General features: G+C 39.0%; 1 protein-coding gene across 1 annotated transcript in view; it reads right to left on the bottom strand.

The window, feature by feature from the left end:
• SNTG2 (syntrophin gamma 2) overlaps positions 1-18,644 on the bottom strand; it is a 305,949-nt gene that overhangs the window by 102,210 nt on the left and 185,095 nt on the right. The window contains exons 7-9 of the mRNA XM_058177752.1: positions 18,103-18,190; positions 15,904-15,995; positions 3,135-3,262 (exon numbers count right to left, since the gene is read on the bottom strand). Coding sequence (XP_058033735.1) covers positions 3,135-3,262; positions 15,904-15,995; positions 18,103-18,190 — 308 coding nt within the window. The remainder of the gene's footprint in view (positions 1-3,134; positions 3,263-15,903; positions 15,996-18,102; positions 18,191-18,644) is intronic.

The raw sequence follows: 18,644 nt of genomic DNA, 5'->3' as shown, positions 1-18,644 counted from the left end.
CCATCGGGGGCGAGTCATTGGCCCCGATGGAGAGGGTGCGCAACTTAGGCGTCCTCCTGGATGAACGGCTGTCTCTAGAAGATCATTTGACGGCCGTCTCCAGGAGAGCGTTCTACCAGGTTCGCCTGGTGCGCCAGTTGCGCCCCTTTCTGGACCGGGAGGCCCTTTGCACGGTCACTCACGCCCTTGTGACGTCTCGCCTGGATTACTGCAACGCTCTCTACATGGGGCTTCCCTTGAAGGGCATCCGGAGGCTGCAGTTAGTTCAGAATGCGGCTGCGCGGGTGATAGAGGGAGCCCTCGTGGCTCCCGCATAACACCCATCCTGCGCAGGCTGCACTGGCTACCTGTGGCCTTCAGGGTGGGCTTCAAGGTTTTGGTGACCACCTTTAAAGCGCTCCATGGCACAGGGCCGGGTTATCTACGGGACCGCCTACTGCGACCAGATACCTCTCACCGACCGTGCGCCCACACAGAGAGGGACTCCTCAGGGTGCCGTCAGCTAGGCAGTGTCGGTTGGCGGCGCCCAGGGGAAGGGCCTTCTCTGTGGGGGCTCCCACCCTCTGGAACGAACTCCCCCCAGGACTCCGTCAACTTCCTGACCTTCGAACCTTCCGTCGCGAGCTCAAGACACATTTATTCATCTGTGCAGGACTGGCTTAGATTTTTAAATTTAGAGGGGTTTTAAATTGATTTTAATATTTATATTTGATATTTATATTTCTATTTTTAATAATTCGGGCGCTAGAATAAGTTTTTTAAGGATTATTTTAATTTGTATATTGATATTGATGTTTTATATGCCTGTAAACCGCCCTGAGTCCTTTGGGAGATAGGGCGGTATATAAATTTGAATAATAATAAATAAATAATAATAATAATGTCATTCTATGCAAATGCTAAGCTACTTACGGAAGGAGAGCCATATTCTGCATTATATGCTGCATTTATTGATTTCAAGTCTGCATTGTCTCTAGAACAAAGCCATTAAGCAAATTAAAAAAAAGCTAAAATAGACAAATGGTTACTTCTGCTAATGTACAAAATCCATTCTAGAATACAAGTGGTGTGCAAGGCCACTGCCCGAAAGAAATTCCCAATTGAAAAAGGGATAAGATAAGAATGCATCTTGGCTTCCCTGATGTTCTTTTTGCAAATCAACTCTGTTGTTACCAAATAAGTAATTCAGAGCATCATCCACAAAGTTAATCAATATGCATATTGCAACCTTACTGTCTACAGATAATGATGCAATACTCCTATTGCAAATGCCAATTGAATTAATATGAACATTAAGAACATTAGATATTTACTGTTTTTAGGAAGCACTTGAGAATAATTACACTCAAAATAAATCCTAATTTTTGCAAAGCGACCTAGAATATATGCCTACATGTTAAATGGTCAAACAATAAAGCAAGTTAAAATTTTTAAATTCTTGGGTATAGTTTTTGAAAGGTCTGGGATGACCATTTATCTTTTGTTCTGTTTTTCTATCCAGGGTTGTTTCATTTCTTTGCTTTGAAATCTGTGTACCATGCAGAGTTGTTGAGAGGTTGGATGGCTTTAGAAATATGAATTACAAATATATGCAGTACATATTTTGTGTTATACTTTTATACACTCCTGTGATGTTTCTCTTACCACTTCCTTTTTTATATCCTGAAAATTACCAATTGTTGTAGCCTTCCTTCAAAAGAACATTATTTTAATTCACCACCCTCATTTTGATTGTCCTTTTATACAATTTTCCCACTTTACAGTACTGTATTTTTTTTTAGTTACTATTTCTAGTCTGACAACAGTATGACTCATGTTAGCTACAGGGTTCCATTTCAAATTAAATCTAAAGTCCCACACTTCTGATTTATTCCATTTCCAACCATTAAAGACACATTTATTACAGAATGTTAGTTTAAAAGAATGGCTGTGTGATTTAACACATAGGCAAAAATATCCAGGGCAAATTGGGGTGTGTATGTGTACATAATTGAAAGACCCAACTCTCTTTCTCTCTTCCCAGGCTCTAATGCTGGGAAAGGTGGAAGGAAAGAGAAGATGACCACCAACAGCATGGATTGTTGTTATGGTGCTAATGGGTGCACTATTACAAGACTGGAAAGAGCAGTTTAGGAAGAGATCAAACGAAAACTTCCCATAAGGTTACAAAAAGCTGACATCAGCTTGATGCACATTAATAAATGTACATGGGTGCATGAAAGAGAGAAAGAAAAAAAGATGGACTACTGTTAGGGCCCACTTGCACATATTATTTTCCTTCAGAAGACAACCTGAAGGGTGAGGAATTTGGGGTCTCAGATGCTAAGCCAAAGCCCTGCTGGAAAATCAGAGGAAGATTTCATTATTCCTGACTCTGATGTTGAAGATTTAAACCAGGAAATAAAGGCAAGACCAAAGGGCAGAACTAGTAGAGGGCCAGAGTATGACAAAGTGTGGAAGACTTTTGATGAGAGCTGAAGCTTGATCTTCTCTTCCTTCCTATTTAAAATCTACATGCTAAAATGCACAATCTGGAGGTCCTCTTGGACTCACAGTTCCTGCTGGAAGAGAAGGTGGCAGTTGTGACTTTCAGGTTATATGCCAGTAGCAGTCATTCCTGAACTGAGAATCCTTGTTCAATGTCATTCACGCCCTTGTGATCTGTCTGGATTTCTACAATTAATGGGATGCATCTCCAACGAGAGTACATAGAAGTGAAGCTTCAAGCTGGGGAATTTCTAATTTATGCTAACCAACTTCTATCAGTTTTCATTCCATTTTCCAAGATAATCATTATTTCAGTTGCATTGATAGATTAAAATCTTTGTAACAAAAATCTTTATAACACTTCATATCTCAGTAGATCACTACATTAAACAAACAAAAATCTCCATAGCTTGTATGGAAGCAACTTATTTTTTACCTTTTTTACTTATGATGCCTAAACAAACTAGCCATTTTTTCATATAACGCCCAATAATTTCTTTATATGTTTGATAGATATTATTGATGCTCATTACACAGCTTTTGAGAAAGCCTACACCTTGTTAAAATATTTACAAAGATCCACTATCTCCAAATAAATAACACATGCAGGTTAGGTAATCTAACTTTTTCACTTTCATATTACAAACCTTAATTTATTTGTTCCAGCTTTGTATCTTGAAATTCGAGCCATTGATAGAGGAACTGATAAGGTATCCAGCCAACGCTTCTCATATTTTGGTTCATTAGCTGTGGGTGAAGAAGGTGATGATGGTGCCTGACCAGAATAAATAAAAAATAACAGTAAATACAGACCTCATTATGTAAAAAACATACATATTTGTATGTGGATATGCTATTTTTCTGGGTGAATAGAACACAAGTAATAACACTGTTTAGAAATTTTAGACTGCATAGAAGAAATAACAATATATTTGACCATGAAATATTGGTGGGTCATTTCTCTCTATTTGATGCACAATATTATTTTGTTAAATATATAAACCACATACCTAATTGGAAAGCTAGTTTGACAACATTTTCTTCTCAATATCTTATTTGTTTCATTAGCATGACAATGATTGCAAAATTTTAACTTGCTTTTTTCAATATTTGCAAAAATAGAACAACAATGTGTTTAACATATTTAGATACAGTTGATCTTGAAAAAGTTAAGCAGATTCCAGTTTGGTTAGTGGCTGGTTGGAGACCTGGAAATCCCACAGCTGTAGTCTAGATTGGGAAGTTGAAAAAAGAAGAGAACAATGGCAAACTGTGTTCATGTTTTTGCCAATAAAATAATATAGATATATCCAGGTAATCACCAGTAGTTGAATATACAGTTATTCCATATATATTCTAAATATTTCTCCCTCTATTTGGTTTTCTTTTGGAGTTGATGGGAAGGTAGAGTAAGGAACACGATGCAGCATTAGAATTTCAGTGCTAAGACTTGCTTCATTTTCTTCACAACAAATGAATGTACATACTTTGGAAAATTTGCAGAAAATTACCCTTTTCAATGAACGATTCTTGTTTTTTTAACTGTTGTCTCTCATGACATAGTAATGAATATATTTCTTTTATAACTGAGACCAGTTTGAAAAGCTGTACTCTGCTCTTCTTTTTCCCTGAAGCTATGAAGGATCGCAAGGATTTTTTTTTTTAAAAAAAACAGCCATCTAAGAAAGAGTGGTTAATTTAAGAAGTTCTCTTATTAGCCACTGAAGAATCAACAAGGTACGCAGTAAAAATAAGAAATGATTTTGGCTAGGGATTTTCAAAGCCCTAAAGAGAAGAAACCAAAAGGCAGGCTTTGGCCCAGCTTCATAAATGTATGAAAAACACTACCTTAATAATCAATCATACCAATATTAAAATTAAAGGATTGAGTTGCAGTCTTTCATTACAGAACATGAAAAATGAAGGCATGTCAGATAAGATCTTTGATGTTTCAAACAAAACTGTGATAGACTATAATAGTGCACAATTATGACTTACTGGGTCTGGGAAATGACATCTTTAATAGGATACAGAGAAAAAAAATATGCTTAGCTGAACAAAATCCTGGTTTATCCACCATCAAACCTCCTTTCTTCTGAAACAGATCAAAACCGTGTTTCCAACTTTCTCCTTTTCTTTGTTCTATCATGTCTCTTTTCACACTGTTTTGTGTTACCCAGTGTTGTACTCTTTGTACTTGGAAGTACTCCTTTAGAACTAGGCCTTCAATACCATACAACAAATGTATACTATCCTTTCCACTGTTATAACAATTTTCTTCTTGAGTCCCCTGCTTTCCAAAATGCTATCAGTATAACTTGGTCTGTACTAAGTATAAGAGTACTAATAACTAGCACCCTGTACAAAATTAATTGTATTAACCTAATCATCTTCTATTCTTTTATTCTTGGACTACAACCATAAATCTTAAATGTTATTTAATAATGCTTACCCTCTTTGACTCCAACCTTCTTCATATTCCATTACTACCTTCTCATTATATAAATGGAAAGAGCAACTTTCTATGATGCATTTCAACACTAAGCCAAAGGCCTACTGTATATGTTCACTATGGATATAAACCTCTGTCTCAGATATATCAAGACATGTGGTGCCATCCTAAATAAACTCAATTCAGAATGAGGATAAGACATTCAGGTAATTCTTGAGAAACGGCAGGCCATTTAATGACTGTTCAAAGCAACAATTGACACCCCAAAACTACATACAAACCTGTTTCAAAGTTATTACAGATTTAGCGCTCCTGGGGTTGTTCACATTTATGACAGACCATGGGGATGCTGCTGTGCCTGCCTTCTCCCCTTAGCCCCCTGCAGCATTTAGGCCTTTCCCCCCCAATACCTTCCAGGAACCCTAAAACAGCAGCTGCTTTCTGCACCAGAGGTGAAATCCAGCAGGTTCTGGAGAACCAATAATTTTGAGTAGTTTGGAGAACCGGCAAATACCACCTCTGGCTGGCCCCAGAGTGGGGAGGGAATGGAGATTTTACAGGATCCTTCCCCTGCCACGCCCACCAAGCCACGCCCATCATGCCCACCAAGCCACACCCACAGAACCAGTAGTAAAAAAATTTTGGACTTCACCACTGTTCTGCACTTATCAGCTGGCCCCAAGCAGGAGGCTGCAAAGCTCTCCTACACCTCTGTAGGCTTTGGGGAAGCTGGCCTTTGGATAAAAGGCAGCTTCATGACCAGCTTCCCAAAACCTTTCTGTGGTTTAATCTCCTCCCTCCTCCAGGCACATTTCTTCAATAAAAATGAAAACAAAAAAAGCTGAGAGGGAAGAACCTGTTGATCTCCCCCCCACTTCAGCCCCTATTAGGTGCTAAAGCTAAATTTGCCCCCTGTCCTCCAACCAATATCTCTTTTAAAAACCTTTTCTTGATTCCAGGCTGAAAAGAAGAGGAACCAAGTGAGCAAGGAGAGAAAAATCTTTCTGCAGTTTTTTCCCCATGAAGTAAAGAAAAAAAAATCCCTAAAGGTTAGGCCAGAAAATGGAGGACTCTGGACCTTCTTAGATAGAGGCCAGTTAGGATTTAAAGGCTAGACTGTAGACTGCCCTCTACAGACAGTCAAAAACACAGCAAAACCCTGCAAAGTCTCCACCTCCTCCATTTTCTGGCCCGATTTGTAGATATGATTTATTTTTTAACTTCAGGGGGCTGAGGAAAGATTTTCTCTCCTTGCTTACTTCTTCCTTTAGTCTTCAGCCTGGAGTCAAGGTAAGGTTTTTAAAAGGGACAATTGGTTGAAGAGCAAAGGGAGAGTTTAGTTTTAGAAACTACCGGTAATTAGGGTTAGCGGGGAGGGAAGTTCTACAATGTTTTTTTAATTGGAGAAATGTGGCTTGTGGGGGTGGGGGAGGGAAAAGATTCAGCAAGGGAAAGTTTTGGGGAAGCTTGGTCGTGAAGCTGCCTTTTATGTAAAGGGTGTCTTCTCAAAACCTAGAGAGGCAGGAGAGCTTTGCAGCCTCCCACTGGCCAGCTGATAGGCGCACAAAATTAGGCAAGACAATCAAGCTGTGCCAAGGCTGGCTTTCAACATTCAGAAAGTAGGAAGCATGGCATATCTCGCAGTGGGACAGGTGGGCTAGTGCTTGCCTTAGGCCTCCCAGAAACTCCCCATCTAATGACCCTTAACAATTCGCTGGCATGGACAGGGATGTCTAGTCTTTTTCGTGAAGCAGTTTCATTTAACATTATTTTAACTTATGACCCTGATGGGCAGGCTCCATTATGGTCGTAACCGGAAGATTACCTTACAGTCTGCGATCAAACAGTAAAAGCTGCACTTTTCCATTGGTAATTACTAGTCCCTGGCAACATAACCTCACAATAACTAGAAGAGTCATATAACATTTGCTGCTCTTTTATTACAAACTAATTTACATATGAGAGGCAGCTGCTTCACTTGGTCTAACTGTTGAGCCAATCTTGCACCTCATACTGTTCAATAGACAATGCCACTTCCCTATATAAATGCCCTTCCCGTACTGAACAAATGAAATCATGTGAGTAACACTTTTTTACACACCCACACCCACGAAACCGAGAGAGAGGAAGAGATAATTGTTTCCTAGCAGGGGAAATAATAATATTTTGGTTAGAAAGTGGGAAAAGAGGAATGCTTGCAGCTACACTTTATTTGTAGGGGCAGGCGCCTTCTTAATGGCATCCACCTTGGATGATGTCGGGTGAATGCCTTTTGAATCAATTAGGAATCCTAAGAATTCTATCTTATCTACGCCCAGCCAGCGCTTGTTACGATTTAATTTCAACCCTGCTTGTTGAAATCGGGACAAAACTGCACGTAATTTTCCTTTGAGATCGAGTCTATTTTTTGCGGATACCGGGACATCGTCGAAATATGGGACAACGCCTGGAATCCCATGGAGTAATCGCTCCATTAGATTTTGAAATATGTTGGGGCTATGCTCATCCCGAATTGAAGGCAGTTGCATTTAAAAGCCCCCCTGTGTGTCACTGTAGAAATGGGGCTGCCCACATATTTACCCAATGAGCCATCAAAAACATCAGGAAACTCTGCGATCAATTCGCTGAAATCATTGTAAGAGGTGGAATGGATGCCAGAAACACTGAGGCCCAAAGACCGGAACCAGGTTTGGTAGGGTTCCTTTTATGATAATGATAGGCAGCTTGCCAGTGAAATTCAGACTCTCAACCTGGAATTCCCCTTTTCCTAGAACAGGAATCGCGTTGCCTTGATAATGTCGAAGTCGGATGGAGCAACGGCTTAAACTGCGTTTAGATATGTTGGGAACCAACTTGTTGAGTGTGCACCAGGAAATGATGGAATTTGATGACCCAGTGTCAATTTCCATCTTGCAAGGTTTGCCCTCTATTTTAACCATGAGGTACAGCTTGTTGGGATAGCCCATAGTTGCATGGCTGACAGCTTCCTCCGCATATTCTTGATTGTGAACAACAGTGAAACAGTCTTGTTCAAACATAGGCAATTTTCTGTTGAAGCGTTTGTTGTAAGATTGGTCAGAAAACCTATCCCAACGTGGTTTTTGGTCGGTTGATGGTAGTGAAGAATGGCATACTTTAGCCAAGTGACCCTTTTTTCCACAGCGGCGGCAATAGGCTGCTTTGAACTTGCAGTTTGCCCTGGGGTGATTTCCCCCACAATCACTCCAGGGTGTTTGAGGAATATATTTTTTCTCAGTGACCCCTCGTCTACCAGGATTTGACTTAAGCCGACTAACATCACCCTCCTCATCGGAGGTATCGTTCTGGTCACTGGCCTCATCATAATGGACAGCTGAGGACTGTCCAGCAGGGACAGATGAATGAAACTATGTATATATTAATATAGGTGACCAAGTAATCATAGGCATAAAAATTCTGTTTCTGCAGAAATTCTGCTTACACATTTGCATGCCTGAGTGCCCTATGTTTACTGGGGATGTCTGCAACAATGGGGAGTTTTGTTTGACTGAATACATTTGCACTATTTTCCACAATATGATATATAGGGCACATGGAAATTGAATGTGCACAACTATCTCTAGGATTTTTAAGACATGTGAAGGATCATACTGCAGTAGAACAGTAATTAGCCAATTATATTTTTATACTGACTTTCTATTTGCTGTACTGATAATACTTATTTGATAAGAAAATAGAAGAATCTGCATTAATTGTTCCTCTCTTCCTGAAACACAGCTGATAATTTGGTTATGTGAAGGACCACCTAAGCCAAAGCCTACAGGTTTTGTTCTTTTTAATGCTCCATCTTGATTACTTATAAATTTAGTAATTAAACATTGGACTTTAAATTATCTATAACATCCAGTAGTAAATAACACACTTTTTAAAAACCTGATGGGCTCTAAATTTATATTAAAACATTAGCAAAAATTGAAAAAGAAATTAGAGGTTGTATGTTCTTTGTATGATTTTAAAATCCTTTGGTTCTACCATTTTTCCTATGAACTGTTTATCATTTATTTATTTTATTTATTTATTTTTATACTTTTATACCGCACCATCTCCCGTAGGACTCAGGGCGGTTCACAGGCATATTAAAATAAGACAATATAATAAATAAGCATTAAAACCCAATTAAAACTAAATATTATCATAGCCAAATCACTAAAAATGGTAAAAACCCATTAAAAACCCATTAAAATATAGCTAAAACATTTTATTCTTAGGCTAGTCCAGCTCACTGAAATAATAAAGTCTTCAGTTCAAGTCTGAAGGTCCGGAGGTCGGGGAGTTGTCGTAACCCCGGAGGAAGCTCGTTCCACAGGGCCGGTGCCGCCACAGAAAGGTCCTCCCCCTGGGGGTCGCCAACCTACATTGTTTGGTCGACGGCACCCTGAGGAGGCCCGCTCTGTGGGAGCGCATGGGTCGTTGGGAGGCAATCGGCGGCAGAAGGCGGTCTCGAAGGTATCCCGGTCCTAAGCCATGGAGCACTTTAAAGATGGTAACCAAAACCTTGAATTGCACCCGGAAGGCTACTGGTAGCCAGTGTAGGCCGTGCAGGATGGGTGTTATATGGGAGCAACGCGGTGCTCCTTCTATCACCCGCGCGGCCGCATTCTGGACTAACTGGAGCCTCCTGGTGCTGTAGAGAGCATTGCAATAGTCCAGGCGGGAAGTGACGAGGGCGTGAGTGACCGTACGTAAGGCGTCCCAGTCAAGGAAGGGGCGCAACTGGCGAATCAGGTGAACCTGATAAAATGCTCCCCTAGTGACGGCTGTCAAATGATCCTCTAAGGACAGCCGATCGTCCAGGAGAATGCCTAAGTTGCGCACTCCCTCCCTGGGGGTCAGTACTTCCTCCCCCACAGTCAGCGATGGTGTAAGCTGACTGTACTGGGACGCCGGAACCCACAGCCACTCTGTCTTGGAAGGGTTGAGTCGGAGCCTGTTCCTCCCCATCCAGACCCGCACGGCCTCAAGACACCGGCCCATCGCCTCAACGGCTTCGTTGGGGTGGTTCGGGGTGGAAATGTACAGCTGAGTATCATCAGCGTACAGATGGTAATCCACCCCGAAACCACGGATAACCTCACCCAGCGGCTTCATATAGATGTTGAACAGGAGAGGCGAGAGAACAGACCCCTGAGGCACCCCACAAGTGAGGCGCCTTGGGGTCGACCTCTGCCCCCCTGCCAACACCGTCTGTGAACAATCAGAGAGATAGGAGGAGAACCACTGATAAACGGTGCCTCCCACCCCCAATCCCTCCAACCGTCGCAGCAGGATACCATGGTCGATGGTATCAAAAGCCACCGAGAGATCTAATAGAACCAGGACAGAGGAACAACCCCTGTCCCGGGCTCTCCAGAGGTCATCCACCAACGTGACCAAAGCCGTCTCGGTGCTGTATCCGGGTCTGAAATCGGACTGGAACGGGTCCAGATAGACAGTTTCCTCCAGGTGTTGAGGAAGCTGATATGCCACCACACTCTCAACAACCTTCGCAGAAAGCGAAGGTTGGAGACTGGACGGTAGTTCACTAAAACAGCCGGGTCCAGGGAGGGCTTCTTGAGGAGGGGCCTCACCACCGCCTCTTTCAAAGCGGCGGGGAAAACACCCTCAAACAAAGAAGCGTTGGTAACTCCCAGGAGTTAACTATCATTAAATAGTTCATAGGAAAAATCATTTCATGTTTGAAAGGTGAAATATTTGCAGAGGCATATCATGTAAGTGAATAAACATTTCATACAAACATACCAACTACAGTACTGTAGATATAAACCATCTTCAATATTACTGACTGTTCTTGAGAATGCCTTTAAATAACAGCATTCTTACTGATTATGCAATAATTGTTTTGCAGTACTATAAAATAATTTTCATCATACTGACTGACCTTTTGAAAAATATTCTGCCAATTTTTGTGAGTAAATATCTAAATAATAGATACTGAGTATTGGGGCTGATAGGTGGCTTTCTAGATTGTCTGTTTGTTTTGTGCGCTTTATTTATTTTTATTTATTTATTTCATTTTGTCACAACAGTATACACAAACATCGACATAAAGCAACAACACATCATAAAAGAAAAAAATATATATAAGCAAAAGTATGCAATAACTATGTTAATTTGATATAACGAAAGGGAACAATAGGACAGGAACAGTAGGCACATTTGTGCTCTTATGCACGCCCCTTATTGTCCTCTAAGGAATGGGGTGAGGTCAATAGTGGACAGTTTTTGGTTGAAGATTTTGGGATTATGAGTAGAGACTATAGAGTCTGGTAATGAGTTCCAAGCGTTAACGACTCTGTTACAGAAGTAATATTTTCTGCAATCAAGTTTGAAGCGGTTGACATTAAGTTTGAATTTATTGTTTGCTCTTGTATTATTGCAATTGAAGCTGAAGTAGTCTTTTACAGGAAGGATATTGCAATAGATGATTCTGTGTGTTAAACACAGGTCACGTCGGAGTCGGCTGAGTTCTAAGTTTTCTAATCCCAGGATTTCAAGTCTGGTGGCATAAGGTATTTTGTTGTTTTCGGAGGAGCGAAGAACTCTTCTAGTAAAATATTTCTGGACGTGTTCGATTGTATTAATGTCAGAGATGTGGTATGGGTTCCAGACGGATGAGCTGTATTCAAGAATAGGTCTGGCAAATGTTTTGTATGCTCTGGTTAGTAGTGTAGAGTTTTTGGAAAAGAAAAAAAAATTGGTGGATCCTAACAAATAAAATGATGGAGAATTTAATATTAAGTTAATTTAGCTTGAGACCAAAAGTCTTATTATTAAAAAAAATATCCTGAGATATGCTTTTCCTTTATTTTCATACATTTCCAAAGTTACATTTAATTTTAAAGAAAAGGTTAAATAATCATATTGCTTGTAACATAAATATCCCAAAATGTAATTAATAGTGACAGAATATTGATACAATATTCATTTATACTCATTATTCTAAGAGGTCTAAATAACAACATTAAGAATCTAAGTATATTATAGTTGTATTGAAATAATGTACTATATTAAAACTGAGAAGATGGAGTAATAGATGGTCTGTATAATTACATTTAATGTTGTTATTTAGACCTCTTAGAATAATGAGCATAAGATACCACATATACGGTACCGGTGCATTTTGTTTTTTTGGCCTAAATGTAGAACCTTACTTTTTTCACTGTTGAATTTCATTTTGTTAGATAGCGCCCAATGTTCAAGTCTGTCAAGATCTTTCTGTAACTTGAGCCTATCTTCTGGAGTGTTGGCTATTCCTGCCAGCTTGGTGTCATCTGCAAATTTGATGAGTTCCCCATCTATCCCCTCGTCCAAGTCATTGATGAAGATGTTGAAGAGTACTGGGCCTAAAACAGAGCCTTGGGGTACTCCACTGCATACTTCCCTCCATGTGGATGTAGTTCCGTTGAGGACTACACGTTGAGTGCAGTTGGTCAGCCAGTTACGAATCCATCTGGTGGTGGTGCTGTCTAACCCACATTTTTCTACTTTATCTAGTAGTAGGTTATGGTCTACTTTATCAAATGCTTTACTGAAGTCCAAGTAAATTATATCGACAGCATTCCTCTGGTCTACTAATTTTGTCATTTTGTCAAAGAATGCGATAAGATTAGTCTGGCATGATCTGTTTTTGACAAACCCATGTTGGCTTTTGGTTATTACTTTGTTTGCTTCTAGGTGTTCGGTGATTCGTTGCTTGATTATCTTTTCCAGAATCTTCCCCGGTATTGAGGTCAGGCTGATAGGTCTGTAGTTTCCTGGATCTGTTTTTTTTCCTTTTTTGAAGATGGGAACTACATCAGCTCTTTTCCAGTCCTCTGGCAGCTCCCCTGTGCTCCAGGATCTTTGAAAGATATAGTTCAGTGGTTCTGAGATCACGTCTGCCAGTTCCTTCAGAACCTTGGGGTGTAATCCATCCGGTCCTGGTGATTTGAACTCGTCTAGGGTAGACAGGTGTTCACTTACCATTTTCTTCCCTATTTTAACTTGTGTTTCTAATCTGTTTTTTGTAGTGCTGTTTTTGATAGGTTGGATTATTTTTTCCTTTTGTGTAAAGACAGATGCAAAATATGAGTTAAGTAGATCTGCTTTCTCCCTGTTGCTTGTCATCTTCTTGCCACTTTCTCCCAGCAATGGGCCAATTGTTTCCTTGACTTTTTCTTGTTTTAACATGTTGGAAGAAGCTTTTTTTGTTATTTTTTACTTTTGTCGCTAGCCTTTGTTCATTGTGAGCCTTAGCTTTCCTCACTTCATCTTTACAGGCTCGGGCTATTTGCTGATATTCTGCCTTAGTTATTTACTGTTCTTTATCTATGGATTTTATTTCACAAATGCATGTTTTGAATGAAAAAAAGATCACAATATATAGAGAAAGATGAAAACAGATGAATAACTGCATTCTAGTAAGACTGTTTCTCATTTTTTAAAAAGGCAGATTAAAAAACAACCACACATCCTCGTTCTCATAAACATGATCCAGAACAAGAAAAACTATCAGACTTTAAGTCCATGCCTTGTATCAATATTCTGCAAGTACCATAGCAAAGAAGGAAATGGAATTTTCTCTGAAAATGCCAGTGTTTGAAAAAAAGATACACACAGGAAATAAAATATCCTACAGTGTGCAACTGAAATTGATGCCATTTCTACTATTACTTGTTTTTAATTAATATGAAAATTTGTGTATTTATGCTTTCAACAAATAAGCTACAAAGGTGTTTCTCCACCAGTATTTGAATCATGGCTTCTTGTTCTTGAAAAAATTATTATTTATTTATTTATTGTTTCAATTTCTATACCGCCCTTCTCCCAAAGGACTCAGGGTGGTTTACAGCCAAAGTAAAAACAATTAGTACAATTTTTAAAATCAAAAAGGAAAATTTAAAGTTGGTTGAAGACTTAAAACCAATAAAACCCCATTATTAAAACCCCATTAGGCCAGTCCTGCACGATGGAACAGAAATGTTTTCAGCTCGCATCGAAAGGTCCGAAGATCAGGGAGTTGGCGGATACCTGGTGGTAGCTTGTTCCAGAGGGTCGGTGCCCCCACAGAGAAGGCCCTCCCCCTGGGCGCCGCCAGCCAACATTGAGTGGCCGACGGCACGCTGAGGAGATCCTCCCTATGGGAGCACACTGGTCGATGGGAGGTCGCCGGTAGCAGCAGGCAGTCCCGTAAGTAACCCGGTCCTATGCCATGGAGTGCTTTAAAGGTGGTAACTAACACGTTGAATTGAAAAAATATTCAATTTTCCCTGGATGGAAACTTTTTGTATCTTAAAAAAAGTATCTTATAACTTTTTTTGCATGGTGAGATGAAATACAAAGTCTTTTGTTGGCATTCCTGTCCCTTGCACCATGTAGCCCACCTACAGTATAAGGCATCTTGTATGAAGTGATGTAGCACATCAGAGGATTCAACTTCAGAGAACTAAAGAAGAGTGGCTTTTTCCAAATAATCAGCATGTTTTTTGCTCTCTTCCATTTTCTTCAGTTTTGCTCCAAATCTCTCTAGTTCCATCCAGGGAAAACAGAAATATGTACACAGTGAGCAGTCATTTGTCTCCATAAGTTGAGCTGTGATATCAGATAAACAGAGGCATCTGTCTGTACAGTCTGATGGTCTTCATTGCACTCGCCTTTGTATGTACTACCCGAACAACTATTCTCTTTCTGCCTTAAAACTCAGTGCAATGATAAAATCTGTTTACAGTATGTTACAATTTAAAGTAGAGAAGCACATTTTTAAAGAACTGCAAATACATTACGTAAAATGCTTCACCACCACAACATACATATGAGATGGTCTTCATTTAGCCCCTACCTCAGATAGCAACCATTTGGAAAATATAATGGTAATTAATCATAATAAATGATGTAAAAATTCATTTTTGTTCAATGCTTGCATTTACAGACAACTGTCTGCACCTGAGATATACCGGTACATGGGAATGAGAGAAGGCTGGCATTGTGGCACAAGAAAAATCTACCTACCTACCTACCTAATTTACATAGCCATTTACCTCACAAAATGAATGACTCTGGACAGGTTTTATCTAAACGAGGCAGAAGCAACCAGTGATCTCCTTAGTGTGTGTCTTTCTTTTTCATGTGGTTTGCTTAGGAACCATTGCTAAATGAGGACTCAAGGCCATGTATCTAGCCTTAAACAGCATGTCCCAATTTAGTGTCTTCCTGGATTGAGTTCAACTCACAAAAATAAAATGATCCAAAGATCAAACTAGCCTGGATAAGATAGAGGAGATTTCTAAGGTTCTGTATTTTGCTGTTTATCATATCTATTCAGTAAACTCACCCTTTCTTACTGAACATCCCTAGCTATCGTAAAAAAAAAAAATCCTTCCTAGGATTCGTATCCTAAAAATAGTCCCAAGACATTGATGTAAATGAAAATTGGTGCAAGCAATATGATGATTGTACCTTACTCCAAACATTTTGCACTGCCTTTAGCAACAGTTTATTATTTATTTTAAACAACAACAAAAATCCTCTCATAATGTACACTCACTGACAGATCTGTGGCCACATCTGGATCTGCTACTGTCAAGCTATTTTTTGAGTATTTTTCGAGACACAGGATACTTATTATCTTTCTGTATCATAAGCTAATACAGTTATAGAAAGTAAAATTCAAGTTGTTTCATTTTGTTTAAGAAGCAGATCAACAAAGTCCAACTCAACTTCAGGTGACTTAGAATGACACATTCAGGCAATTTTCTTGGCAAGTTACAGAACGGATTTGCCACTGCCTTCTTACAGGATTTTTTTTTCACTTCCCAATATAGACTACAACATTGATTTCTATCCACATATTTGCCAGGCCTGATCCTGCTTAGCTTTCTAGATAAGGCAAAGTCAGTGACGTGCTGCCATCATAGCTAGGTTATTAATAATAATATTAATCTACTTACTGTATTTGTTGAGTTCCCATTTAAATGTAAACCACTGTCAAAGAGTGGGGAAGAAGCACGACTACTGTGATCACTTGATGGCCCAGGGGAACCTGAAATGGGGTATTTTAAAAAGTATTTTCTTCTAAGTTTGAGCTTATCAGAGAACAATTACCATAAGTTGACTTAGGAAAAAAATCCAGTGCATGTAAACAACTTGATTTGTTTATACAAATAAAGGAAAATATATGATTTAATTAATTTATGACTTAAATATATAAAGCTGGCATTGAAGCTGAGGAATTAAGAGTTTGAAATGCTTAACCAGGTTTAATAGTATGCATTCCTTTTGCTATAGAACTCAAATTTTAACAGCAGTTTGCAGGCACAATGCGAACCGGTAGTAAAGTAAATAGAACCAACCCCTGCCCATTGGGGGAAAAAAGGCCTACTTCCAATTCACAAGGTCACACTATCAAAATTGGTAGGTCACCTGAATAACTTGTTTAGTCACTAGAATTGTCAGAATTTTATATTTCTTCTCTGATGATTTCTGAACCTGTCTCTTTCTCAAGCATCAGGTCTAAGACAAAATACAAAAATCCAAGAGCATATCTGCAATATATTCATGTCATGACAAAGCTGTATAACACAATGAAAAAAGTGGATACTCCACAATGTAAAAATAGAGTAAGCTCCAAATCCTGGCCAAGGATATTCATTTCCCCCATCTTCATTTCAGAGGGCAATTACTGCTACAGACAAGGCATGCTTTCAGGGATCCAATAAACGACATTGCTGCCAAATGAAATTGACTTGGCAATTACTATGGGAGAAAGTCAATGCCTCAAGTAACCAAGTTGTGTGTCATATGGGGCTTTCTAGTTAACAAGCCGACCTTGAATCCAAGATACCAATATCAACTGGAACTCATATTAAAATATATATTTTAATTTCAAAAAACTAACAGATAAAGCAAAATGCCAGTTATTTCCAAGAATGTCTAATTTCTAAATGGGCAGCTACAGCCTAGTACTTAAATGAAGTGCGCTAAGTATCCAGGAGAAAAAAAAATCATGCTATATAGACATAATAAGGAATGTCCTATGAGTTGCCTATTTGCTTAAAATTCTCATAGTATGAGCTAATTGACTAGTGAGCTGGCTTAGTTTAGGTTATGGTAAACTTGAACACTGCAAGCTTTTGCTGATGAAATAGAATACAAGAAAAACTAAATAAGAAAAACTAAATTCATAGGTATGCACTAGGTGGTACCTGGCTCAAATGTAGCAACTTTGACAGGGAGCTAGGTGTCCTAGTAGACTGTCACTTAAGTATAAACCTGCGGTTTGCTGCAGCTGCCAAAAAAACTAATGCAGTTCTAGGTTGCATCAATAAAGGGATAGCATCAACATCACATGAAGTGATAGTATTGCTTTATGCTGCAATGATGATACCACATTTGGAATGCTATTCAGTTCTGGCCACCAGAAAAAAAAAGATGTTGATGTTGGTTCCTCTATACTAACCAAAATATGTCTGTATATTTTGGTTACACAGGTAATTCTTGACTTACAACAGTTCATTTAGTGACTGTTCGAAGTTACAACAGCACTGAAAAAGTGACTTATCACCATTTTTCACAGTTACAACCTTTGCAGTATTCCTATGGTCATGTGATCAAAATTCAGACACTTGACAACTGGTTCATATTTAGGACAAATGCAGTGTCCCGGGATCATGTGATCACCTTTTTGCAATCTTCTTACAAGCAAAGTCAATGGGGAAGCCAGATTCATTTAACAACCAGATTACTAACTTAACAACTGCAATGATTCACTTAAGAACTGTGGCCAAAAAAGGTCGTAAAATGGGGCAAAACTCACTTAACAAATACATCTCACTTAACAACAGAAGTTTTGGGCTCAATTGGAGTCATAAGTCGAGAACTACCTATACAAAATATCAATCCAGGGAATCAATTTAGATGTGCTATGTCAGCCACAGCCTAGTCAGTTGGCAGTTTACAAATTGCTATAAACAAATAAAGAAATATGAAGGGGGCAACAATAAATTTTAAATAATACAAAATCTTGATCTACAAGCTTTCCTTAAATAAAGTACTCATGAAAGATGTATTAGGTATGAAGAAGTGTCTATTTGTTATAAGAAATGTTGCCCCAGAAAACATTTTACAGATATCTGTTAATTTCCCCTTACCCAATGGGAGCTTTAGAAATGATGGTACTTCCCTGAGGTATTGAACGGTGATGGCAACTTCATCGCCAGCATTTCGCAGTAGTTGCACCTGTCAGTGTGATAAATAACAGCTACTTTATACCAAAGAACCGGCCACGGAGAGCAAAATAATGTACATCAAAAAGCTGCATTCTCACTAGATGTGTCAGGAATTCAATATTCAACTTTATCATTGGAATGAAGATTATCTTGAGGATCAAACTACAACAATTATAAAGCTTAAGTCTATCCACCACTAAGGAAGAGATGAAAATTAAAAATGTGAAAAACATTCTTAGTTCCTACACAGCAAAAACAAGCAAACAAATAAATGCAAAATTTCAAAGTCGTTTCTTATGTAACAGAAGACAATCTAGCTAAAGGAAAATGTTTTAATTTCAGTGTGAGATTGAACCAATATAAATGTATGCTTATATTTTTAAAATCCCAAATTTATGAGATTTAAAAGTTCTCCACTCTGGTTAGATTATTAAATCCTGGCAGAATCTACAGTATGATTCTGG

The sequence above is a fragment of the Ahaetulla prasina genome, chromosome 1, assembly GCF_028640845.1.
Source record: "Ahaetulla prasina isolate Xishuangbanna chromosome 1, ASM2864084v1, whole genome shotgun sequence".
Classification (NCBI taxonomy): Eukaryota; Metazoa; Chordata; class Lepidosauria; order Squamata; family Colubridae; genus Ahaetulla; species Ahaetulla prasina.
The sequence above is the reverse complement of the archived record's forward strand: the minus strand, read 5'-3'. Positions and strand labels throughout refer to the sequence as shown.